A 27,892-nucleotide genomic window follows, 5' to 3' on the forward strand; every position below is an offset into this window, starting at 1 on the left:
TGACTGAGTTCAGAAAACTAGGTGAAAGGAAAATGTTGAGAGTAAATGTGATTAAGAGGGAGGTTATTAGGTTCAGCAGGGTATGGATGGAAAAAAATTGGAGAATGTAAAGTATCTTAGATATCTGGTACTAGACTTAGCAGCAAATGGAACCATAGTAGTGGGAGTGAGCCATAGGGTGGGGGAAGGGGCGAAGGTTCTGGGAGCAATGAAAAATGTGCAGAAAGAGAGAATATTATCTCAGAGAGTGAAAATGGGTATGCTTGAAGGAATAGTAATTCCAACAACATTATATGGTTGTGAGGCATGGGCTATAGATAGGGTTGTACAGAGAAGGGTGGATGTGTTGGAAATGAAATGTTTGAGGGCAATATGTGGTGTGACGAGGTTCAATCAAGTAAGTAATGAAAGGGTAAGAGAGATGTATGGTAATAAAGAGAGTGTGCTTGAGAGAGCAGAAGAGGGTGTGTTGAAATGGTTTGGACATATGGAGAGAATGAGTGAGAAAAGGTTGACAAAGAGGATATATGTGTCAGAGGTGGAGGATACAAGGAGAAGTGGGAGACCGAATTGGAAGTGAAAGGATGGAGTGAAAAAGATTTTGATCAATCAGGGCTTGAACATGCAAGAGAATGAAAGGCATGCAAGGAGGTCATTGTTCTATTAAGGGACCCAATGACTCTTCCACCCTGCAGTGCTCTCTCCCGTATCTCTCCTTCTGTATCACCACACTAACCCAAGACAGCTCCCAGATACTTAAATTCCCTCACTTCTTCCAGTCTTTCCCCCTATACCAAAAGTAAAACCTAGTATCATTTCTTCTTTCACACAGTACGGTTTTGCAAAATCTGTACTTCCAATTTATTTCCTTTCAAACACCATTACTTTACTTTTACTAGCATTTACCTTAAATCTCCTAAGTTTACACACATCATAAAACACACTTACATCCTTCTGCAACTCCCCTTCACTCTCCACAAACAACACGGTATCATCCACAAAAAAGCTTGCACTAGTCACCATATCTAACCACCAAACTCCATCTCTGCACCTTTTTTCCCTTGTTTAGCTTTCATCTCTCTTATCACTCCATCCATACATATACTAAAAAGCCACAGTGACATCACATAGCCCAGCCTCAAACCTACATGTATAACAAAACTTTTGCTCAGCTCTCTATCCACTCTTATACATGCATTTGCTCCTCTATAAAAGGCTTTTACACCATCCAACAGTTGTTTCCCTACACCAAATATACTTAACACATCCCATAAAGTATTCTACTCAGCTCTGTCACATGCCTTCTCCAGATCCAAAAAAGTGGCACACAACTTCTTACCTTTTGCTAAATACTTTTTCATGGTCATCTTAACCACAAAAATCTGATCCACAGATTCCCTACCTTTCCTAAAACTGCACTTGCTCTTCACTTATTCTGCATTCCGTCACTTCCATCACTCAGTCAATTAATATTCTTTCATACACTTTTCCTGGTATACTCAAGAAACTTTTTCCCCTATAATTGCTACATACATCCTTAGCACTTTTTCCTTTGAATAAGGAACCATAATAGCTTTCACCCAATCCCCAAGCGCAACCTTCTGTTTCCATCCTAAATTACATATAAGATGCATCCACTCCATCACACTTTCTCCTCCACACTTCAGCATTTCAGCAGTAATCCCATTTACTCCAAGTACCTTTCCTACCTTCAGCCTCATTATTGCCCTTCTTACCTCCCTTTTTGTTATAGGCCCCTGCACTAGTATCCTCTTCCTTCCCTTCTCCATACCCATGTATGTGACAACTGCTGCCCCCCCTTCTTCCACATTCTTCAGCTCTTCAAAATACTCTCTCCATCTTCCTCTCACTTTCTCCTTTTGATTCAGTGATTCCCCTTCCTTACTTCTCACATTAACCGTTCCACTCTTACATCCATGTCTCTCCTTTTTCACCTCCCTCCACTTATTACTTAGTCATGGCAAAAGTCTCCACTTATTTCTTTTTGCTAACCACTTATTTCTTATTACTAAGATAATGTCTATCTATTCTATCAGTCTATATCTCTGATGCCTTTTCCCTTCTGGAACTCCCTCAAAGGGGTGGCCATGGCAATAGAGCCTCTATAACTAGTGAACTCCAGTGCCACTTTTTAGCCTCACCTTAACAGGCCACGATAGAGGGTAAGTCTTGTGTAGTGTTTACAGAGGCTCCTACCTAATGTTCCTACTAACTGCTTCTACATAATGCTCCTGCCAAATGTTCCTACCAAAAACTTTCACCTAACGTTTCTGCCTTATGCTCCTACCTCAATGTTCCTACCTACTACTTCTATTGCCGCTACCATTGTGCCAAAAGGCAAGGCTAGCACACAGTACTCACCAGAGGAAAATCAAGAGTACCAAGAATAAACTGTGTGATCTAAGTGTTTAGAAGTATTATGTGTGACAAGGAGAGATTGTATGTTTGAAGACATAATGCCATGTGTGGGTGAGCAGAAAGAAAAGACAGCTGCCTGGGTAAGAGGAGTGCAACTTGACAACCAGTGAAGTGCTAGCTCACTACGCAGCCATCACTAACCCTCCTGATACCCAAGCGGGTAGCACTGGTTATATACCTCCTGGTCATTGGCTGCCAACCAACTACTACCTACAAAAATATTACTGTCACTCATATTTACTTCCAGCACTTTTCCCTTACACAAATCACCCAAGTGACCCACAAATTAATCAAATTCCTCAAATTCAGTTAATGAATTACATAATCAGTACTCAACAACTATGGGAACTCCCATTTTGTTCCCCCATGGGTCAGCATCAGTCCCTCTCATCTCACATAATGGCCCATCCAAAATTATCATAAAATTATTCTTAAGGCTATCACATAACCCAAGAAACCCTTCCCCAGGGGTCTCCTGCAGCTTCAAGGCTGCATGACAATCAGTTGCAAGGAAAGAACGGACTCTTTTGGAGAGAGAGATTCTTCAACAAGACTGTACCCAGATGATATAACTTGCCAAAGAAAACTTTTCATTTACAGCATAACCATAAGCAGGTGGGGTCCAGTAACACCTGCCCATCCATAAAAAAACATTAAATATTGATGCACTCCCTCCATTATCTGAATCCACAAACATCACCATTTTCACATGTATACTGCTTCAATTACAAAAGCTCTAAATAATATTCAGAAGCCATTCATGTATATCAATAGTCAAACTTCTCAGAGCTTTCCTATTTATAATTTCTGTTACCTCCTGAAGCACAAAAATCACATTATGTCCTCTTTCCTTCCTAAATCCATCTTTTTCTTAACCTATAAACAGATCACTAATTCCTTTGATTCAATCATATCATTATTATGAACACTTCTAACTTCCTTCATATTTCTTTCTTTCTTTCTTTCAAACTATTCACCATTTCCCGCGTTAGCAAGGTAGCGTTAAGAACAGAGGACTGGGCCTCTGAGGGAATATCCTCACCTGGCCCCCTTCTCTGTTCCTTCTTTTGGAAAATTAAAAAAAAAAACAAGAAGGGAGGATTTCCAGCTCCCCGCTCCCTCCCCTTTTAGTCGCCTACTACGACACGCAGGGAATACGTGGGAAGTATTCTTTCTCCCCTATCCCTAGGGATATTTAAAGAATGAAAATATCACTGCCTTTATCCAACCGTCAGGAGTCAGACTTGCTTGCTCCAGGTTACTCTGCAAGTGAAAAGTCACCCTTGGCAAGGCTGTATTATTGGGAGTACAGTCTCATGAGAAAACTTTTCACTCCAAAGTTGTCCACATTCCCCTACTACTGGAAGTAAGACAGCCTTGGGCTGCAGGAGCCTTCAGAAAGGTCTTACATAACACTATGACTCTTTATTTATATACACAATGATCCACAGGTAATTATAATATAAAATAAAAATAACCAACCTAAACAGCCACCTTTCCACACTTCCATGCACATTCTATGTATCCACTGAAAACTAACTTCATGTCCATCTCACTCACCACTCCATTTACACCCACAGCTTTTTCAATTTAAAGGTGCATTATCATCACTTCTCTTACCTCCTCATCTACAATGTCTTCACATCTTAACATATTCTTACCAAAAGAGAAACCATATACCACCTTAGTTACTGGAAAAACCCACCTGCTCATCAAGTCTCTGCACCCAAATGTGAAGGTTAGAATACTGGTGGAGAGAGAGGTCATCTACAGCCTTCTGAATTTTGTTGAGAATCTCAGCAAAGGTGGAGTGTGCATACTGGCAAGTATCAAGTGACCTCACATCAACATCCAGCTGCTCCTCCAACACTAACAAATCATCCACCTGTAAATTAAAGTATTAAGTAAAGCCATGCAAAGTCTTATCTTGCACAATTGAGTTCAGGGTGATGTATACAGACAGCCTCTATTCAGGAAAAAAAAAATATATGGAAATGGGAGTAGGATCAAGGACAGAACAAAGGGAGGGATAGTTTAAGGTTGAATCAAGATGAATTAAAGCAGATGGCGCATAATAAAAATCTGGAAGTTGACACATGAAAGGAGAGATGGAGGTCTCTTATGGAATGCAGCATCAGTGAGTATCATGAATGCTGGAACAAGTGTAAGTGAGAAATATAGATAAAAAAAAATGACCTAGGGTGAGGGAGAAACATATGCAAATTCTTCAAAGAACAGAAATCAGATGATGTGCCTTGGTAAAGGACAGAAGCAGAAATAGGAAATAAGGTATAAAAACAGAAAAGGTGAACAAATATACAGAAGGAAATAGATAAAGGATGGAAGTAGAGATGGGGAATGGTAAAGAATTGAAGGAGGAGAGGAGAGATGGTGAAGGTAGCACACAGTGGCCATGGCTGACAAGAATTAATAGTAATGAGAAAAAGCGAAAATGGGAGCTGATACAGGATGAAAAGTGGTATAAACTGGTTGAAAATGGCAAAGTGGTGAACCAAGGCGTGATGAAGATATATACTTTGACACATCACAAAGCGGAGAAAAAGATGGAACTGGCAAAAGATTGTAAGTTTGCATGTTATACAGGACAAAAACAAGGGTAAGATTGGTGATAAATGGAAACTTGGGGTTGATGAAGTGGAGGTTAGAGAGGGGATGGAAGCTGACATTACATAAGGCATTCCTCATCTTTGTGTCATCTGCAAATTTGGACACTTAATTTATTTAGCCCTACATCAATATCATTAATATAAATGATGAAAAGTATAGGTCCAAGAACAGATCCTTGAGGGATCCCCTGGTAACGACTGAACAAAGTGATGATTTACCACTCATTACAGCTCTCTGCTTCCTATCACATAACCAGGGCTTTATCCAATTTTCTGTGCAACCAGTAATCCCCAAGGCCCAGACTTTGTGCATCAATTAAATGTTGGGATTTCGTCAAAAGCTTTCTGGAAGTCCAGAAATGTTACATATATTGCTTTTGTCTTGTTGTGGTTATTAAATAACTCATGGCAAAATTCAAGGAGGTTTGCAAGGCATGATCTCTGCCTTCTAAAACAATGCGGTGTATTACTGATCAAGTGTTTTACTCCAGGTAGGCTAAGATTATATCTCTAATAATTGGCTCCACAAGTTTACATATAATTAACGTGAGGCCAATAGGATGGCAATTACCAGCAATTTGTATATAAAAGTGACATATGCCAGTCTCCATTCCTGTGGGACTAATGAGAGAGAGAGGGAGAGAGAGAGAGAGAGAGAGAGAGAGAGAGAGAGAGAGAGAGAGAGAGAGAGAGAGAGAGAGAGAGAGAGAGAGAGAGAGAGAATTACGATTATTTGTCATATAGAGAGAGCTGAAAAGCATGGATCTTCAGGGAATGTCATTGTGCCAATCAGACTTATATAGTAAACATACAATTCAAAAAATACTACTGAAGCAAATAAATTTTCATAATATTTATATTCATTTATTTATTTTGCTTTGTCGCTGTCTCCCGCGTTTGCGAGATAGCGCAAAGAAACAGACGAGAGAAATGGCCCAACCCACCCCCATACACATGTATATACATATACGTCCACACACGCAAATATACATACCTATACATCTCAATGTACACATATATGTACACACACAGACACATACATATATACCCATGCACACAATTCACACTGTCTGCCTTTATTCATTCCCATCACCACCTCGCCACACATGGAATACCGTCCCCCTTCCCCATCATGTGTGCGGGGTAGCGCTAGGAAAAGACAACAAAGGCCCCATTCGTTCACACTCAGTCTCTAGCTGTCATGCAATAATGCCCAAAACCACAGCTCCCTTTCCACATCCAGGCCCCACACAGCTTTCCATGGTTTACCCCAGACGCTTCACATGCCCTCATTCAATCCACTGACAGCACGTCAACCCCGGTATACCACATCGCTCCAATTCACTCTATTCCTTGCCCGCCTTTCACCCTCCTGCATGTTCAGGCCCCGATCACACAAAATCTTTTTCACTCCATCTTTCCACCTCCAATTTGGTCTCCCTCTTCTCCTCATTCCCTCCACCTCCGACACATATATCCTCTTGGTCAATCTTTCCTCACTCATTCTCTCCATGTGCCCAAACCATTTCAAAACACCCTCTTCTGCTCTCTCAACCACGCTCTTTTTATTTCCACACATCTCTCTTACCCTTACATTACTTACTCGATCAAACCACCTCACACCACACATTGTCCTCAAACATCTCATTTCCACCACATCCACCCTCCTGCACACAACTCTATCCATATCCCACGCCTCGCAACCATACAACATTGTTGGAACCACTATTCCTTCAAATATATACATTTTTGCTTTCCGAGATAATGTTCTCGACTTCCACACATTCTTCAAGGCTCCCAGGATTTTCGCCCCCTCCCCCACCCTATGATTCACTTCCGCTTCCATGGTTCCATCCGCTGCCAGATCCACTCCCAGATATCTAAAACACTTTACTTCCTCCAGTTTTTCTCCATTCAAACTTACCTCCCAATTGACTTGACCCTCAACCCTACTGTACCTAATAACCTTGCTCTTATTCACATTTACTCTTAACTTTCTTCTTTCACACACTTTACCAAACTCAGTTACCAGCTTCTGCAGTTTCTCACATGAATCAGCCACCAGCGCTGTATCATCAGCGAACAACAACTGACTCACTTCCCAAGCTCTCTCATTCACAACAGACTTCATTCTTGCCCCTCTTTCCAAAACTCTTGCATTCACCTCCCTAACAACCCCATCCATAAACAAATTAAACAACCATGGAGACATCACACACCCCTGCCGCAAACCTACATTCACTGAGAACCAATCACTTTCCTCTCTTCCTACACGTACACATGCCTTACATCCTCGATAAAAACTTTTCACTGCTTCTAACAACTTGTCACCCACACCATATATTCTTAATTTCATAATATGAATTTAGATAAAGCATATGACTGAGTTGAGGTCATCACGTCAAAGATAGAAGTGAGAATGAATGTGTAAGCCTGTTAACCTGAAAATTTCATTGTTGAATGAGGACTTTGAGGATGTAGGGAAAGGAGTACAAGTTAAGGAACAAGAGAGGATGACGGAAATATCATGAATGGATAAAACAGAAAGGATAGGGTAGAATGCAAATCTATGTGATTTTACCTTCTCATACTAAAATAAAGTCACTAAAAAACTGAGATTAAGGATTTTACAGGACCCTGTGAGAATCACCTTGTACCATAAAAAATTTCACTTACAATAAATTTTTATGCCAAAAATTTCAAAATAATTCCCTACACAAAAAATCTATTTCTTAAAATCAGAACCAAAATCATACATTAAAATACTTATACCCCTCATTTGAAAATAATTCCTTAAACAATGGAAAAAATTTTAATTCTCAACAGCATAACCAAAGATTTATATGACAGGAAAAATACTCTATTCCTTACAATCTTAAAGATAATACATAAAAACATTTCTGGCTTCTGGCTATCTCAAAACAAAATTGAGCTATTTACCTTCTCTTGGAAGTTGAAGACACATTCTGCAAGTCGTTGTACGTAGGGATCAAGCTTGTATGATTCCCATACTAATGACATGCCCTAATTAAGAAAAAATTAACATGAAGCAAAGAGCATCAATGCCAATTAACATATGGTCAACAATGAGAAAGACTGATGTCAGCTATATACTCAGATTTCCCATGTAACACACAATAACCCATCCCATGGCCTGGGTAAGCGATGGTAATTAGTAGCACAAAATCTTTACTTCAAACTGATAAGTAGAACTTCATAAAAACTTAAAACATCAATTACCTCTGAAACAAGTCCTTGAACTTCCTTTCGCATCCCAGCTACTAAAAGCAGGATGTTCGTCTTATCTTCCATCTGTAATGAGCAGCAACAAAAAATGGTAACACTGAAACAATACAAACGATAAATATCTCCAAAAATCAAATTCTATTTTTCAGTAAAGTGATCTCTCAATTTAGTGAAATAATCAAAAGTGGAAAACAAAATATTTTCCTGCATCTTACCATATACCATATCTAATCCAAGTTTTAGCAAGTTTTCAAGATTAAACGGTCGTATAATACTTGACAAAGCAAAAATTCTAAAACACACACACACACACACAAAAAAAAAAAATGCTTTTAAGGTTACCTGTTGGGAAGACTGTATTTACTGCCATCTATGCATCAAATACCTGCTGTATGTAGGCCAATGCCATTTAATATAATTTTACTTACAACATATGACTGCCCCTTGCCGGTTAAACCATAAAGAAAATGAAACCACTTAGTGTTACATTAATTACACATGGCAGTAAATTCTACAAAACACTGCAGTTATGGGCCTGAAACACTTCAAGAAAGTGCATCTTACTAATTGTTTAAGGGCCCAAAAGGTTTGCAGGTAAATTTACAGCCACATAAGGAATCCAGCATGCATACCCTTTGTTAGTAATTCACCATGCAAATCATCTCCCTTTAAAACATGTCCTTCACAAAATGTTTATTACTATACAAACTCGCTTCACATCATGCGCAGCCACCAAACAGTGCTCCATCAAGCTCCGTAACAGGGGTATGAAACAATATTAAATAATTTACAAATGTTTTTCATTTGTATGATCATCAACATCCATCAATTTGTCAGCTGTCGAATAAAAAAATACATTTCATATACATCTACAGGACTCAATTAAGCAGATGTAAACAAAGCGAACTTTTCATTCTATCACCATTAACTTATCATACAAAGGCATTCTACTAGATACTAATCACAGCCTCATCACAGCCATAGGGGTAATTAAGCGAGGGAAAGATACACAGAAAGAGAAAGCCTCAACATGGGATGAACAGTAATGATCCAACAAAGCTGTGAAGTTCAAGCAATATATCTATAATCTTTTTATCATATTTGATCGCTGTTTCCTGCGTTAATGAGGTAGCACCAGGAAACAGTTGAAGAAAGACCCATCCACTCATATACACATACACATATATATAAATAAATATATACATAACAACATATACATATATACATACACATACATAATATACACATATATATCTATTTATATTTATTATACTCTGTCGCTGTCTCCCGTGTTAGCGAGGTAACACAAGGAATAAGACGAAAGAAAGGCCCAACCCACCCACATACACATGTATAAACATACACGTCCACACACGCAAAAATACACACCTATACATCTCAACGTATACATATATATACACACACAGACATATACATACATATATACACATGTACATAATTAGTGCTTTTTTTTTATTTATTATACTTTGTCGCTGTCTCCCCCGTTTGCGAGGTAGCGCAAGGAAACAGACGAAAGAAATGGCCCAACCCACCCCCATACACATGTATATACATACGTCCACACACGCAAATATACATACCTACATAGCTTTCCATGGTTTACCCCAGACGCTTCACATGCCTTGATTCAATCCACTGACAGCACGTCAACCCCGGTATACCACATCGCTCCAATTCACTCTATTCCTTGCCCTCCTTTCACCCTCCTGCATGCTCAGGCCCCGATCACACAAAATCTTTTTCACTCCATCTTTCCACCTCCAATTTGGTCTTCCTCTTCTCCTCGTTCCCTCCACCTCCGACACATATATCCTCTTGGTCAATCTTTCCTCACTCATTCTCTCCATATGACCAAACCATTTCAAAACACTTTCTTCTGCTCTCTCAACCCCACTCTTTTTATTACCACACATTTCTCTTACCCTTTCATTACTTACTTGATCAAACCACCTCACACCACATATTGTCCTCAAACATTTCATTTCCAGCACATCCACCCTCCTCCACATAACTCTAGCCCATGCCTCGCAACCATATATCATTGTTGGAACCACTTTTCCTTCAAACATACCCATTCTTGCTTTCCAAGATAACATTCTCAACTTCCACACATTCTTCAACGCTCCCAGAACTTTTGCACCCTCCCCCACCCTATGATTCACTTATTTATTATATCAATTTATTATACTTTGTCGCTGTCTCCCGCATCAGCAAGGTAGCGCAAGGAAACAGACGAAAGAATGGCACAACCCACCCACATACACTTGTATATACATACGCGTCCACACAAGCACATATACATACCTATACATCCCAACCCATACATATATATATATTTTTATTTTTTTATTATACTTTGTCGCTGTCTCCCGCGTTTGCGAGGTAGCGCAAGGAAACAGACGAAAGAAATGGCCCAACCCCCCCTCCATACACATGTATATACATACGTCCACATATGCAAATATACATACATACACAGCTTTCCATGGTTTACCCCAGACACTTCACATGCAATGATTCAATCCACTGACAGCACGTCAACCCCGGTATACCACATCGCTCCAATTCACTCTATTCCTTGCCCTCCTTTCACCCTCCTGCATGTTCAGGCCCCGATCACACAAAATCTTTTTCACTCCATCTTTCCACCTCCAATTTGGTCTCCCTCTTCTCCTCGTTCCCTCCACCTCCGACACATATATCCTCTTGGTCAATCTTTCCTCACTCATTCTCTCCATGTGCCCAAACCATTTCAAGACACCCTCTTCTGCTCTCTTAACCATGCTCTTTTTATTTCCACACATCTCTCTTACCCTTACGTTACTTACTCGATCAAACCACCTCACACCACACATTGTCCTCAAACATCTCATTTCCAGCACATCCATCCTCCTGCGCACAACTCTATCCATAGCCCACGCCTCGCAACCATACAACATTGTTGGAACCACTATTCCTTCAAACATACCCATTTTTGCTTTCCGAGATAATGTTCTCGACTTCCACACGTTCTTCAAGGCTCCCAGAATTTTCGCCCCCTCCCCCACCCTATGACCCACTTCCGCTTCCATGGTTCCATCCGCTGCCAGATCCATTCCCAGATATCTAAAACACTTCACTTCCTCCAGTTTTTCTCCATTCAAACTCACCTCCCAATTGACCTGACCCTCAACCCTACTGTACCTAATAACCTTGCTCTTATTCACATTTACTCTTAATATATAAATATATATTTTTTTTTTTTATTATTATACTTTGTCGCTGTCTCCCGCGTTTGTGAGGTAGCGCAAGGAAACAGACGAAAGAAATGGCCCAACCCCCCCATACACATGTATATACATATGTCCACACACGCAAATATACATACCTACACAGCTTTCCATGGTTTACCCCAGACGCTTCACATGCCTTGATTTAATCCACTGACAGCACGTCAACCCCGGTATACCACATCGCTCCAATTCACTCTATTCCTTGCCCTCCTTTCACCCTCCTGCATGTTCAGGCCCCGATCACACAAAATCTTTTTCACTCCATCTTTCCACCTCCAATTTGGTCTCCCTCTTCTCCTCGTTCCCTCCACCTCCGACACATATATCCTCTTGGTCAATCTTTCCTCACTCATTCTCTCCATGTGCCCAAACCACTTCAAAACACCCTCTTCTGCTCTCTCAACCACGCTCTTTTTATTTCCACACATCTCTCTTACCCTTACGTTACTCACTCGATCAAACCACCTCACACCACACATTGTCCTCAAACATCTCATTTCCAGCACATCCATCCTCCTGCGCACAACTCTATCCATAGTCCACGCCTCGCAACCATACAACATTGTTGGAACCACTATTCCTTCAAACATACCCATTTTTGCTTTCCGAGATAATGTTCTCGACTTCCACACATTCTTCAAGGCCCCCAGAATTTTCGCCCCCTCCCCCACCCTATGATCCACTTCCGCTTCCATGGTTCCATCCGCTGTCAGATCCACTCCCAGATATCTAAAACACTTCACTTCCTCCAGTTTTTCTCCATTCAAACTCACCTCCCAATTGACTTGACCCTCAACCCTACTGTACCTAATAACCTTGCTCTTATTCACATTTACTCTTAACTTTCTTCTTCCACACACTTTACCACACTCAGTCACCAGCTTCTGCAGTTTCTCACATGAATCAGCCACCAGCGCTGTATCATCAGCGAACAACAACTGACTCACTTCCCAAGCTCTCTCATCCACAACAGACTTCATTCTTGCCCCTCTTTCCAAAACTCTTGCATTTACCTCCCTAACAACCCCATCCATAAACAAATTAAACAACCATGGAGACATCACACACCCCTGCCGCAAACCTACATTCACTGAGAACCAATCACTTTCCTCTCTTCCTACACGTACACATGCCTTACATCCTCGATAAAAACTTTTCACTGCTTCTAACAACTTTCCTATATATATATATATATATATATATATATATATATATATATATATATATATATATATATATATATATATATATATATATATATATATATATATATATATATATATATATATATATATATATATATATATATATATACACATGCAGACATATACATATATACACATGTACATAAACCATACTGTCTTCTCTTATTCATTCCCGTCGCCACCCTGCCACACATGAAATGACAACCCCCTCCCCCAACATGTGCACGAAGTAGTGCTAGGAAAAGATAACAAAGACCACATTTGTTCACACTCAGTCTCTAGCTGTCATGTATAATGCATCGAAACCACAGCTCCCTTTCCACATCCAGGCCCCACACAACTTTCCATGGTTTACCCCAGACACTTCACGTGCCCTGGTTTAATCCACTGACAGCATGTCGACCCCGATATACCACATCGTTCCAATTCACTTTATTCCTTGCACGCCTTTCACCCTCCTGCATGTTCAGGCCCCAATCACTCAAAATCTTTTTCACTCCATCTTTCCATCTCCAATTTGGTCTCCCACTTCTCCTTGTTCCCTCCACCTCTGACACATATATCCTCTTGGTCAATCTTCCCTTACTCATTCTCTCCATGTGACCAAACCATATCAAAACACTCTCTACTGCTCTCTCAACCACACTCTTTTTATTTCCACACATCTCTCTTACCCTATCATTACTTAATCAAACCACCTCACACCACATATTGTCCTCAAACATCTCATTTCCAGCAATCTACCCTCCTCCGCACAACTCTACCTATAGCCCACGCCTTGCAACCATATAACATTGTTGGAACCACTCGACTTCCACACATTCTTCAATGCTCCCAGAACTTTCGCCCCCTCCCCCACCCTATGATTCACTTCCGCTTCCATGATTCCATCTGCTGCCAGATCCACTCCCAGATATCTAAAACACTTTACTTCCTCCAGTTTATCACCATTCAAACTTACCTCCCAACTGACTTGACCCTCAACCCTACTTTACCTAATAACTTTGCTCTTATTCACATTTACTTTCAGCTTTCTTCTTTCACACACTTTACCACACTCAGTCACCAGCTTCTGCAGTTTCTCACACGAATCAGCCACCAGCGCTGTATCATCAGCAAACAACAACTGACTCACTTCCCAAGCTCTCTCATCCACAACAGACTGCATACTTGCCCCTCTTTCCAAAACTCTTGCATTCACCTCCCTAACAATCCCATCCATAAATAAATTAAACAACCTTGGAGACATTACGCACCCCTGCCACAAACCAACGTTCACTGAGAACCAATCACTTTCCTCTCTTCCTACACGTACACATGCCTTACATCCTCGATAAAAACTTTTCAATGCTTCTAACAACTTGCCTCCCACACCTAATATTCATAATACCTTCCACAGAGCATTTCTATCAACTCTATCATATGCCTTCTCCAGATCCATAAATGCTACAAATAAATCCATTTGCCTTTTTAAGTATTTCTCACATACATTCTTCAAAGCAAACACCTGATCCACACATCCTCTACCACTTCTGAAACCACACTGTTCTTCCCCAGTCTGATACTCTGTACATGCCTTCACCCTCTTAGTCAATACCCTCCTATATAATTTCCCAGGAATACTCAACAAACTTATACCTCTGTAATTTGAGCACTCACTTTTATCCCCTTTGCCTTTATACAATGGCAATATGCAAGCATTCTCCCAATTATCAGGCACCTCACCAAGAGTCACACATACATTAAATAACCTTACCTACCAGTCGAAAACACATTCACCCCTTTTTTAATAAATTTCACTGCAATACCATCCAAACCCACTGCCTTGACGGCTTTCATCTTCCGCAAAGCTTTTACTACCTCTTCTCTGTTTACCAAATCATTCTCCCTAACCCTCTCACTTTGCACACCACCTCCACCAAAACACCCTATATCTGCCACTCTATCATCAAACACATTCAACAAACTTTCAAAATACTCACTCCATCTCCTTATCACATCACCACTACTTGTTATCACCTCCCCATTAGCTCCCTTCACTGAAGTTCCCAGCTGATCCCTTGTCTTACGCACTTTATTTACCTCCTTCCAAAACATCTTTTTATTCTCCCAAAAATTTAATGATACTCTCTCACCCCAACTCCCATTTGCCATCTTTTTCACCTCTTGCACCTTTCTCTTGACCTCCTGCCTCTTTCTTTTATACATCTCCCACTCATTTGCATTATTTCCCTGCAAGAACCAGCCAATTGCCTCGCTCTTCTCTTTCACAAATAATCTTACTTCTTCATCCCACCACTCACTACCCTTTCTAATCTGCCCACCTCCAATGCTTCTCATGCTACAAGCATCTTTTGCACAAGCCATCACTGCTTCCCTAAATACATTCCATTCCTCACCCACTCCCCTTATGTCCTTTGTTCTCACCTTTTTCCATTCTGTACTCAGTCTCTCCTGGTACTTCCTCACACAAGTCTCCTTCCCAAGCTCACTTTCTCTCGCCACTCTCTTCACCCCAACATTCTCTCTGCTTTTCTGAAAACCTCTACAAATCTTCATCTTCGCCTCCATAAGATAATGATCAGCCACTCCTCCAGTTGCACCTCTCAACACATTAACATCCAAAAGTCTCTCTTTTGCACACCTATCAATTAACATGTAATCCAATAACACTCTCTGGCCATCTCTCCTACTTACATATGTATACTTATGTATATCTCTCTTTTTAAACCAGGTATTCCCTATCACCAGTCCTTTTTCAGCACATAAATTTACAAGCTCTTCACCATTTCCATTTACAATACTGAACACCCCAAGAACACCAATTATTCCCTCAACTGCCACATTACTCACCTTTCCATTCAAATCACCTATCACTATAACCCAGTCTCATGCATCAAAACTACTAACACACTCAATCAGCTGCTCCCAAAACACTTACTTCTAATGATCTTTCTTCTCATGCCCAGGTGTATATGCACCAATAATCACCAATCTCTCTCCATCCACTTTTAGTTTTACCCATATCAATCTAGAGTTTACTTTCTTACCCTCTATCACATACTCCCACCACTCTTGTTTCAGGAGTAGTACTACTTCTTCTCTCGCTCTTGTCCTCTCACTGACTCCTGACTTTACTCCCAAGACATTCCCAAACACTCTTCCCCTTTACCCTTGAGCTTCGTTTCACTCAGAGCCAAAACATCCAGGTTCCTTTGGATGTGCCATTCTTTGTCTATTTTCTGGTGCTTCCTCGCTAACATGGGAAATGGCAATCAAGAATTTAAAAAATTATAAAATTAACCAGGGAGCAATTTCTGTGAAAGAATCCTGGAGTTTCCCAGAACCTTTCTAAAGGCTCCTGTAGCTCAAGGTTGTGCTACCTCCAGTAGCATGGAAACATAATCTCATATGGAGTGAAAAGTTCTATGATGAGAGGGTACTTTTATTGATACAGCCTCACCAAAGGTGACTTTTCTGTCATGGCGTTACCTCACACAGGCAGTTTGGTAACACCTTACATACACCTGGTTTACAACAAGGAACATACAACATACACAAGTATACATATGTGAGTAGGAAAGATGGCAAGATGGCATTATTGGATTACATATTAATAACAGGCATGCAAGAGAGATTTGGAAGTGAGTGTGGTAAGAAAGGCAGATGGCAAGTTGTTTAATCACTACCTGGTGGTACTGAGGGAAAAGAATTGTATGAGTCTTTCATAAAAGAAGAAATAACATGGGCAAAAAGAGGGCAGTGAAAGTGAGCCTGGAAAAAAAGATGAGTGAAGAAATTTCAGGGTATTGAGTGTAGAAAAGAAAAATGTCACCATACATGAACAAGGGGAGTGGGTGAGAAATGGAATGTATTTAGGAAGCAGTGCTGGCATGTGTGAGAGATGCATGTGGCATGCAGAAGGCAGGAAATGTTGCATGTCAGAAAGGGTAGTAAATTGTAGGATTTCAAAGTAAGGCTGTTGATGAAAGAAAAACAAGGGATATATGGGCAGTATGTAATTATAAGGCAGGGGTGCAATATGATTAGAAGTTGTACATGGGATAGTGACAGAGAGTCAAGAAGAAGGAACAGGTGTTAAAAAAGAGGGCAGACGAGAGTTGGGACAAGCAAATATGAGTAACCTTCAGAGTGAATGAGATATTTTGAAAGGTCAAGAGTGTGAGAAAAACAAGAGATCAAATGAGAACACTGGTGAAGAGGGCAAATGAAGATGTGGTAACAACTAGTGATGTGGGGAGGAAGAGATGGGATGAGTATTCTAAAGAACTGTTTAATGTGTCTGATGATAAGGTGGTAGATTTAGATTGTTTTGGTCAGGGTGGTATGTGAAGTGAGAGAGTCATTAAAAGTGGTTTGGGGAAAAAAGAAGAGGTGGTGAAAATGTTGTGTAAGATGAAACTTGGCAAGGTGGCTGGAGTGTGGTGATAAGAAGAGCATGACTGTGAGATGAAGAGGGTGTGTTGGAATGGTCTGGAAAGAATAAGTCAGGAAAGACTGACAAAGAGGCTGTATGTGTCAAAAGTGGAGGGGTCATGATAGGATGGGGGAGACCTAATTGTAGATGGGAGGATGGAGTGAATAAAGATTATAAGTGATCAGGGCCAGAACATGCAAAAGGATGAGAGCCATGCATGGGACAGAGAAATGGAATGATGTGGCATGCAAAGGATGATGTAATGTCAATGGACAGAACAAGGAAATGTGAAGCAGCTAGGGGAAACCATGGAAAGGTCTGTGGGGGATAGTTGTGGATGAGATATGGTTTTGGTGTATACACATGACTGCTACAGTATGGATGAGCCAATTAGGCCTCTACTTTATCTGTTTATGGTGCTTCTTCACTAGCTCTGGAAACGGTGAACAAGTATGAAAAAATGAAATACACTACAACCTACTTCACTGTGTGTCATAGCTAAATTCTCTCCACATTCTGGCAAGTACCAAAACTCCCCTGACCCCCAGTTGATCTAAAAGAGGGCAAGGTGTCATTTACAAATAAAAAAAGGGCAAGGTGCCATGAGGGGTTGGGCAAAGTGCTGCACCTGGCTGAAATGGCCAAGGCAAAACACTGCATATTACAAGAGCCCAAATGCCCAAGATGCATGTTTCAGTATATTATGCATGACAGCTAGAAAGTAGATCAACACAAATGAAGCAATTTCCCATTTATTCCTAATGTTACCATAATGAGGTGGGAGAAGCCACTGTGTAAAAAAAAAAAAAAAAAAAAAAAAAAAAAAAAAAAAAAAATACACACCTTAACTTACCATGTGCCTTTTGATCAAATTACTGAATAAGAGATTTTCTGTCATTGTAATACACAAAAACTTTGAAAACTGACACAACTAATTCTTTCAACATATCTAGTAGAAGAAAATGATGCTATTTATCTGTGCTTAAAAAGCTATGGTAAGCAAGGAAATGACAGTGTATAATAGGGATGTTAAAAGACAGTAAAATCAATGTGGAAGTACATCATAGACTATTACTTCTGCACTCACATGACATCAAATGAGTTTCTGCTTTTACTCCTCAATCATTTTTCTTCTACAACTTCATAGGATGAGATTTCTGTACTCACTTTCAATAAGTCACTATGAACTGCCCTAGGTATTAAAAACATTAAGCAAAATCTGTCATGTGAGATGCAGCAAAGGTCTGGGATAAAGTGAAGTACTGTGATGGATAAGATAGCGCAGTTATGGCAAGAGTTACAATGATGAAGCCACACAGATTCTGACAAGACGAACATACCAACAAGGACGCTTTGATGGCAGGGCTGTGTGGTCCACCCCGTGACAACAGCTGTGGTACCACCATAACATCAATTATCATTACCAACACGGTAGTTGTTAGATGTCAGGTTTGGCCAGTTAGTTGTAAAAAAATATTTATAGGAGTCTTCATGGATATACAAAGGGTTTGAGAAGGGGAGGGATGTTAAAAGACTGAAATGTAAAACGCTTCATACATGGGTCATAATGTACCACTCTTGATAAGATCCTATTCACAAATTATTATCAATATCAAAATTACACATCTATATATTTTCAATCTTCCTTTAAGTGTTCATTACTTTCTTTACTCAATAAATCTTCTTGTTTTTCAACTTATATCAATAACATTCAACAATATAATTATTTGAAGCACAAGATTTATGAACTTTGTGAAGCCATAAGCTATTACCCCTGTCAAAACTATCATGTATTTATAAGAAAGCAAGAGGCCTGCCCCATGACGCAAAAAAAAAGCCACTTCAAATTTCAAAGAAATCACAGCACACTAGCCAGCATCTATCAACAGCAATAGCAAGCTGGGAAAACTTCAAAAAGACCACTCCAATTCACTCAAAACAATTATCATTTACAATAACATTTGAAGTGGTTTTTCTCTACAGTGGAAAAGCTATGTATCCAGCCTGCAGTACTCTCATGTTCTTAAAAACTTCAAAATCATAGAAACAGTTTTGAAAAATATGTATGTCTGCTAGATCTGACATGGATTATGAGAGTACTGCTGCTACATTGATAATATTTTGTAAGCATCTGGATTTTGTCATGAACTTACCTTCTCCAAAGTTCTCTCATATGTACGGACACTCTCAATGAGGGATATTGCGAATGGATAGAGTTGATTGGCTTGATGTGCTTTGTTTACAATAGCCAATGGCACTCTGAAGCCAAGATTCTTCAGATTTCTAACCTAAAAGAGATAATAAAGTTTTATCTTTTTGTGTAAGCAAGTCATAATCATGACGCAACATCCCATAAACATGCTATAAATATCTATTTTTTTTTATTTATTTTGCTTTGTCGCTGTCTCCCGCGTTTGCGAGGTAGCACAAGGAAACAGACGAAAGAAATGGCCCAACCCACCCCCATACACATGTATATACATATACGTCCACACACGCAAATATACATACCTATACATCTCAATGAGCACATATACATACACACACAGAAACATACATATATACCCATGCACACAATTCACACTGTCTGCCTTTATTCATTCCCATCGCCATCTCGCCACACATGGAATACCATCCCCCTCCCCCCTCATGTGTGCGAGGTAGCGCTAGGAAAAGACAACAAAGGCCCCATTCGTTCACACTCAGTCTTTAGCTGTCATGCAATAATGCCCGAAACCACAGCTCCCTTTCAACATCCAGGCCCCACACAACTTTCCATGGTTTACCCCAGACGCTTCACATGTCCTGATTCAATCCATTGACATCACGTCGACCCCGGTATACCACATCGATCCAATTCACTCTATTCCTTGCCGCCTTTCACCCTCCTGCATGTTCAGGCCCCAATCACTCAGAATCTTTTTCACTCCATCTTTCCACCTCCAATTTGGTCTCCCACTTCTCCTCGTTCCCTCCACCTCCGACACATATATCCTCTTGGTCAATCTTTCCTTACTTAATCTCTCCATGTGCCCAAACCATTTCAAAACACCCTCTTCTGCTCTCTCAACAATGCTCTTTTTATTTCCACACATCTCTCTTACCCTTACATAACTTACTTGATCACACCACCTCACACCACATATTGTCCTCAAACATCTCATTTCCAGCACATCCACCCTCCTGCGCACAACTCTATCCATAGCCCACGCCTCGCAACCATACAACATTGTTGGAACCACTATTCCTTCAAACATAGAAATTTTTGCTTTCAGTGATAATATTCTCGACTTCCACACATTCTTCAACGCTCCCAGGATTTTAGCCCCCTCCCCCACCCTATGATTCACTTCCGCTTCCATGGTTCCATCCGCTGCCAGATCCACTCCCAGATATCAAAAAACACTTCACTTCCTCCAGTTTTTCTCCTTTCAAACTTACCTCCCAATTGACTTGACACTCAACCCTACTGTACCTAATAACCTTGCTCTTATTCACATTTGCTCTTAACTTTCTTCTTTCACACACTTTACCAAACTCAGTCACCAGCTTCTGTAGTTTCTCACATGAATCAGCCACCAGCGCTGTATCATCAGCGAACAACAACTGACTCGCTTCCCGAGCTCTTTCATCCCCAACAGACTTCATACTTGCCTCTCTTTCCAAAACTCTTGCATTCACCTCCCTAACAACCCCATCCATATATATATATATATATATATATATATATATATATATATATATTATCCCTGGGGATAGGGGAGAAAGAATACTTCCCACGTATTCCCTGCGTGTCGTAGAAGGCGACTAAAAGGGGAGGGAGCGGGGGGGCTGGAAATCCTCCCCTCTCACTTTTTTTTTTAATTTTCCAAAAGAGGGAACAGAGAAGGGGCCCAGGTGAGGATATTCCCTCAAGGGCCCAGTCCTCTGTTCTCAACGCTACCTCGCTAATGCAGGAAATGGCGAATAGTATGAAAGAAAAGAAAAAGAAATATATATATATATATATATATTTTTTTTTTTGCTTTGTCGCTGTCTCCCGCGTTTGCGAGGTAGCGCAAGGAAACAGACGAAAGAAATGGCCCAACCCACCCCCATACACATGTATATACATACGTCCACACACGCAAATATACATACCTACACAGCTTTCTATGGTTTACCCCAGACGCTTCACATGCCTTGATTCAATCCACTGACAGCACGTCAACCCCGGTATACCACATCGCTCCAATTCACTCTATTCCTTGCCCTCCTTTCACCCTCCTGCATGTTCAGGCCCCGATCACACAAAATCTTTTTCACTCCATCTTTCCACCTCCAATTTGGTCTCCCTCTTCTCCTTGTTCCCTCCACCTCCGACACATATATCCTCTTGGTCAATCTTTCCTCACTCATTCTCTCCATGTGCCCAAACCATTTCAAAACACCCTCTTCTGCTCTCTCAACCACGCTCTTTTTATTTCCACACATCTCTCTTACCCTTACGTTACTTACTCGATCAAACCACCTCACACCACACATTGTCCTCAAACATCTCATTGCCAGCACATCCATCCTCCTGCGCACAACTCTATCCATAGCCCACGCCTCGCAACCATACAACATTGTTGGAACCACTATTCCTTCAAACATACCCATTTTTGCTTCCCGAGATAATGTTCTCGACTTCCACACATTCTTCAAGGCTCCCAGAATTTTCGCCCCCTCCCCCACCCTATGATCCACTTCCGCTTCCATGGTTCCATCCGCTGCCAGATCCACTCCCAGATATCTAAAACACTTCACTTCCTCCAGTTTTTCTCCATTCAAACTTACCTCCCAATTGACTTGATCCTCAACCCTACTGTACCTAATAACCTTGCTCTTATTCACATTTACTCTTAACTTTCTTCTTTCACACACTTTACCAAACTCAGTCACCAGCTTCTGCAGTTTCTCACATGAATCAACCACCAGCGCTGTATCATCAGCGAACAACAACTGACTCACTTCCCAAGCTCTCTCATCCCCAACATTATTTATTCATTTGTTTTGCTTTGTTGCTGTCTCCTGCGTTTGCGAGGTAGCGCAAGGAAACAGACGAAAGAAATGGCCAAACCCACCCCCATACACATGTATATACATACACGTCCACACACACAAATATACATACCAATACATCTCAATGTACACATATATATAAACACACAGACACATACATATATACACATGCACACAATTCACACTGTCTGCCTTTATTCATTCCCATCGCCACCTCGCCACATATGGAATACCATCCCCCTCCCCCCTCATGTGTGCGAGGTAGCGCTAGGAAAAGACAACAAAGGCCGCATTCATTCACACTCAGTCTCTAGCTGTATTGTAATAATGCACCGAAACCACAGGCCCCTTTCCACATCCAGGCCCCACACAACTTTCCATGGTTTACCCCAGACGCTCCACATGCCCTGATTCAATCCATTAACAGCACGTCGACCCTGGTATACCACATCATTCCAATTCACTCTATTCCTTGCATGCCTTTCACCCTTCTGCTTGTTCAGGCCCCGATCACTCAAAATCTTTTTCACTCCATCTTTCCACCTCCAATTTGGTCTCCCACTTCTCCTCGTTCCCTCCACCTCTGACACATATATCCTCTTGGTCAATCTTTCCTCACTCATTCTCTCCATGTGACTAAACCATTTCAAAACACCTCTTCTGCTCTCTCAACCACACTCTTTTTATTACCACACATCTCTCTTACCCTATTATTACTTACTCGATCAAAACACCTCACACCACATACTGTCCTCAAACATCTCATTTCTAGCACATCCACCCTCCTCTGCACAACTCTATCCATAGTCCACACCTCGCAACCATATAACATTGTTGGAACTACTATTCCTTCAAATATACCCATTTTTGCTTTCCGAGATAATGTTCTCGACTTCCACACATTCTTCAACGCTCGAAGAACTTTCGCCCCCTCCCCCACCCATGATTCACTTCCACTTCCATGGTTCCATCCGCTGCCAAATCCACTCCCAGATATCTAAAACACTTCACTTCCTCCAGTTTTTCTCCATTCAAACTTACCTCCCAATTGACTTGACCCTCAACTCTACTGTACCTAATAACCTTGCTCTTATTCACATTCACTCTGAACTTTCTTTTTTCACACACTTTACCAAACTCAGTCACCAGCTTCTGCAGTTTCTCACATGAATCAGCCAACAGCACTGTATCATCAGTGAACAACAACTGACTCACTTCCCAAGCTCTCTCATCCCCAACAGACTGCATACTTGCCCCTCTTTCCAAAACTCTTGCTTTCATCTCCCTAACAACCCCATCCATAAACAAATTAAACAACCATGGAGACATCACACACCCCTGCCACAAACCTACAATCACTGAGAACCAATCACTTTCCTCTCTTCCTACATGTACACATGCCTTACATCCTCGATAAAAACTTTTCACTGCTTCTAACAACTTGCCTTCCACACCATATATTCTTAGTACCTTCCACAGAGCATCTCTGTCAACTCTATCATATACCTTCTCCAGACACATAAATGCTACATACAAATCCATTTGCTTTTCTAAGTATTTCTCACATACATTCTTCAAAGCAAACACCTGATCCACACATCCTCTACCACTTGTGAGACCACACTGCTATTCCCCAATCTGAAGCTCTGTACATGCCTTCACCCTCTCAATCAATACCCTCCCATATAATCTCCCAGGAATACTCAACAAACTTATACCTCTGTAATTTGAACACTCACCTTTATCCCCTTTGCCTTTGTACAATGGCACTATGCAAGCATTCCACCAATCCTCAGGCACCTCACCGTGAGTCATACATACATTAAATATCCTTACCAACCAGTCAACAACACAGTCACCCCCTTTTTTAATAAATTCCACTGCAATACCATCCAAACCCACTGCCTTGCCAGCTTTCATCTTCTGCAAAGCTTTTACTACCTCTTCTCTTTTTACTAAATCATTCTCCCCAACCCTCTCACTTCGTACACCACCTCAACCAAAACACCCTATATCTGCCACTCTATCATCTAACACATTCAACAAACCTTCAAAATACTCACTCCATCTCCTTCTCAAATCACCACTACATGCTATCACCTCTCCATTAGCCCCCTTCACCAATGTTCCCATTTGTTCTCTTGTCTTCCGCACTTTATTTACCTCCTTCAAAAACACCTTTTTATTCTCCCTAAAATTTAATGATACTCTCTCACCCCAATTCTCATTTACCCTCTTTTTCACCCCTGCACCTTTCTCTTGACCTCCTGCCTCTTTTTTTTATATATCTCCCACTCATTTGCACTATTCCCCTGCAAAACTCTTCTCTTTCACTAATAATCTTACTTCTTCATCCCACCATTCACTACCCTTTCTAATCTGCCCACCTCCCACGCTTCTCATGCCACAAGCATCTTTTGCACAAGCCATCACTGCTTCCTTATATACATCCCACTCCATCCCCACTCCCCTTACGTCCTTTGCTCTCACCTTTTTCCATTCTGCACTCAGTCTCTCCTGTTACTTCCTCATACAAATCTCCTTCCCAAGCTCACTTACTCTCACCAATCTCTTCATCCCAACATTCTCTCTTCTTTTCTGAAAGCCTCTACAAATCTTCACCTTCGCCTCCACAAGATAATGATCATACATCCCTCCAGTTGCACCTCTCAGCACATTAACATTCAAAAGTCTCTCCTTCAAGCGCCTATCAATTATCACATAATCCAATAACGTCTCTGGCCATCTCTCCTACTTACATACGTATACTATGTATATCACTCTTTTTAAGCCAGGTATTCCCAATCACCAGTCCTTTTTCAGCACATAAATCTACAAGCTCTTCACCATTTCCATTTACAATACTGAACATCCCATATCCACCAATTATTCCCTCAACTGCCACATTACTCACCTTTGCATTCAAATCACCTATCACTATAGCCCGGTCTCGTGCATCAAAACTACTAACACACTCACTCAGCTGCTCCTAAAACACTTGCACCAATAATCACCCATCTCTCTCTATCCACTTTCAATTTTACCCATATCAATCTAAAGTTTATTTTCTTACACACTATCACATACTCCCACCACTCTATCTATCAATTCTGTTACCATTTCCATTTACATATGGAAAAGCAGGTACATATACACTAGTTACTAAAATAACAGGCATAACCCTAAAAACAGTTTTACATATCAAGAGTAATATAATAATAATAATAATTGATTGAGAGGGTGAAGGAATGTACAGAGCATCAGATTGGGGAAGAGCAGTGTGGTTTCAGAAGTGGTAGAGGATGTGTGGATCAGGTGTTTGCTTTGAAGAATGTGTGAGAAATACTTAGAAAAACAGATGGATTTGAATGCAGCATTTATGGATCTGGAGAAGGCATATGATAAGAGTTGATAGAGATGCTCTATGGAAGGTATTAAGAGTATATGGTGTGGGAGGTAAGTTGCTTGAAGCATAAATGATAATATAACAATAATCACATCGTAATTTATACAACCATCCTAGATAAATTTCTTTTATCAACATAGCAATACTTGCCTCCTTTGACAGGGTAATGATTTCTGGAAGGAAATTGACCTTAAGCTTGCATTCATTTCCTTTGCCTGTTTTTGATCTATGCATTTCAATAGCAAAAATTCGGCCAGACACACCCAAGTTACGCTGCTGAACCTGATTAAAACAAAAGTATACTTTATTAGTATGTAATGTCAACATTTTACGTCAAAATCTCATATGAATATATAAGCAATAACCAATGACAGTCTCGTTTACCTAAACAAAATGAATAAACCCTTATACAGCTTATCCTCAGATCATTAGGATGTTTGAATTATCATTGCATTACAGAAATTATTCAACATTTTTTAATGACTTTCTACAAACTGCCCAATTTCTTGCATTATCCAACAATAAAGCTCTTTTTCATTTTCACTGAAAAAAATATTGAAGCTAGCACATCCTCTTCACATACCTTTCTTGCCCAGTCATCAAATATCTCTTGAGTGTTGAGTTTAAGCCTGAAGGAATCTCCATCTCCCTTTAGTTTCTGTCCTTCAACATGGCTCTCCCAACCCTTGCCTAGAACATCCTCTACTCGCCTCATGTATGCAGTAAGCTGACGATCAATCTGCTTGGCCCAAACAATGGATCCAGAAACAGGAGGAAGGTCCCGAACATAACTCATTCGACAGGCTTTACTTTGAGGATACTGGACCTGGCAGTAGTGGAGAAATTATTACTTTCTATATAATACTCATGGAGATATAAATATATACCACATCAAAGCTCTGATGACATATTCAAGAGATAAACTGCAGAAGACGGTGTCTGAGTACAGTACAGTATGTGAAAAGAGAGAGTCGAGAGATAACAAAATTAAGCTGGGGAGAAGGACATATTGGTTAGAATGTGAGTTTGACTGAAGGAGTGTACACGGCTGCACAAGGAACCAAGGAAGCTGAACTAAGTCAAAGGGTGGGTGAAGGAGCCAATATACTAAGTGCGCTGAGGAGTATGTGGAAGGAGAGGTGTCACAGTCTATGAGCACAAAGATGGATGTTTGATAGTACAGTAATCCTAATGAAGTTTTATGCAACTGAGGCATGGGTCATAGATAAGAAGTACTGAAGAAGGTGGTGTTAGAAAGAAAGTGTTTATGAACAATATGTGGTGTGAAATATAGCACTCCTTCCTCAACACAGTGAATCACAAAACCCACAGCAGCCAACTATGGTGCATATCAAAAAAGACTCACTCTTATCATACCAATCCAGCCCCCATTTACAAAGAACTCCTGATTCATTCTCATGAAATTCATTCTCCTAAAGAACACACAAACATACTTGCTTATCATAATCTTTCTTCCCATGACCATGTGTATAAAGACTAATAATCGTCCACCTCTAACCACCGACTTTCAATATTACCCACAGCAATCTAGAATTTACTCCCTTACACTCTATCACAACTCCTGTTTCAAGAGTAGTACTACTCCTTCCTCAGCTCTTGTTCTTTCACCAACCCTTCACTTTACTCCTCAGACACTTCCAAACCATTCTCACCCTTTACTCTTGAGCTTTGTTTCCCTCAATGCCTGAACATCCAGGTCTTTTTCTTCAAAATACAACCTATCTCTCCTCTCTTCTCTTCTTTGTTACATCAACAACTTCTGCAGTTTCTCACTCGAATTGGACACCAGTGCAGTATCACCTGTGAACAACAACCGACTCACTTTCCAGACCCTCTTATCACTAACAGACTGCATACTCACCCCTCTCTCCAAAGCTCTTGCATTTATCTCCTTAACCACCCCATCCATAAATAAATTAAACAACTATGGGGACTTCACACATCCCTGCCACAGAGCGACCTTCACTGGGAACCAATCACTCTCCCCTCTTCCTATTCACACACATGTCTTACATCCTTGGTAAAAACTTTTCACAGCTTCTGGCAGCTTACCTCCCAAACCATATACTTGTTAGACCTTCCAAAAAGCATCTCTATCAACCAAATCAAGTGCCTTTTAGAGATCCATAAATACTACGTACAAATCCATCTGTTTTTCTATATGGTGTGGAAGG

The 27,892-nt window shown here is 40.6% G+C and overlaps 1 protein-coding gene across 7 annotated transcripts in view; it reads right to left on the minus strand.

The window, feature by feature from the left end:
* Dhc64C (dynein heavy chain, cytoplasmic) overlaps positions 1-27,892 on the minus strand; it is a 335,090-nt gene that overhangs the window by 238,278 nt on the left and 68,920 nt on the right. For 4 of the 7 annotated variants that reach the window (XM_071692489.1, XM_071692487.1, XM_071692488.1 and 1 more), the window contains exons 13-19: positions 26,281-26,523; positions 25,848-25,979; positions 19,402-19,536; positions 18,589-18,639; positions 8,307-8,378; positions 8,007-8,090; positions 4,145-4,324 (exon numbers count right to left, since the gene is read on the minus strand). In XM_071692489.1, coding sequence (XP_071548590.1) covers positions 4,145-4,324; positions 8,007-8,090; positions 8,307-8,378; positions 18,589-18,639; positions 19,402-19,536; positions 25,848-25,979; positions 26,281-26,523 — 897 coding nt within the window. The remainder of the gene's footprint in view (positions 1-4,144; positions 4,325-8,006; positions 8,091-8,306; positions 8,379-18,588; positions 18,640-19,401; positions 19,537-25,847; positions 25,980-26,280; positions 26,524-27,892) is intronic. The other 3 variants (XM_071692492.1, XM_071692491.1, XM_071692493.1) reach the window with 1 other exon arrangement.

The sequence above is a fragment of the Panulirus ornatus genome, chromosome 53 (genome assembly GCF_036320965.1).
Source record: "Panulirus ornatus isolate Po-2019 chromosome 53, ASM3632096v1, whole genome shotgun sequence".
NCBI classification, from domain to species: domain Eukaryota; kingdom Metazoa; phylum Arthropoda; class Malacostraca; order Decapoda; family Palinuridae; genus Panulirus; species Panulirus ornatus.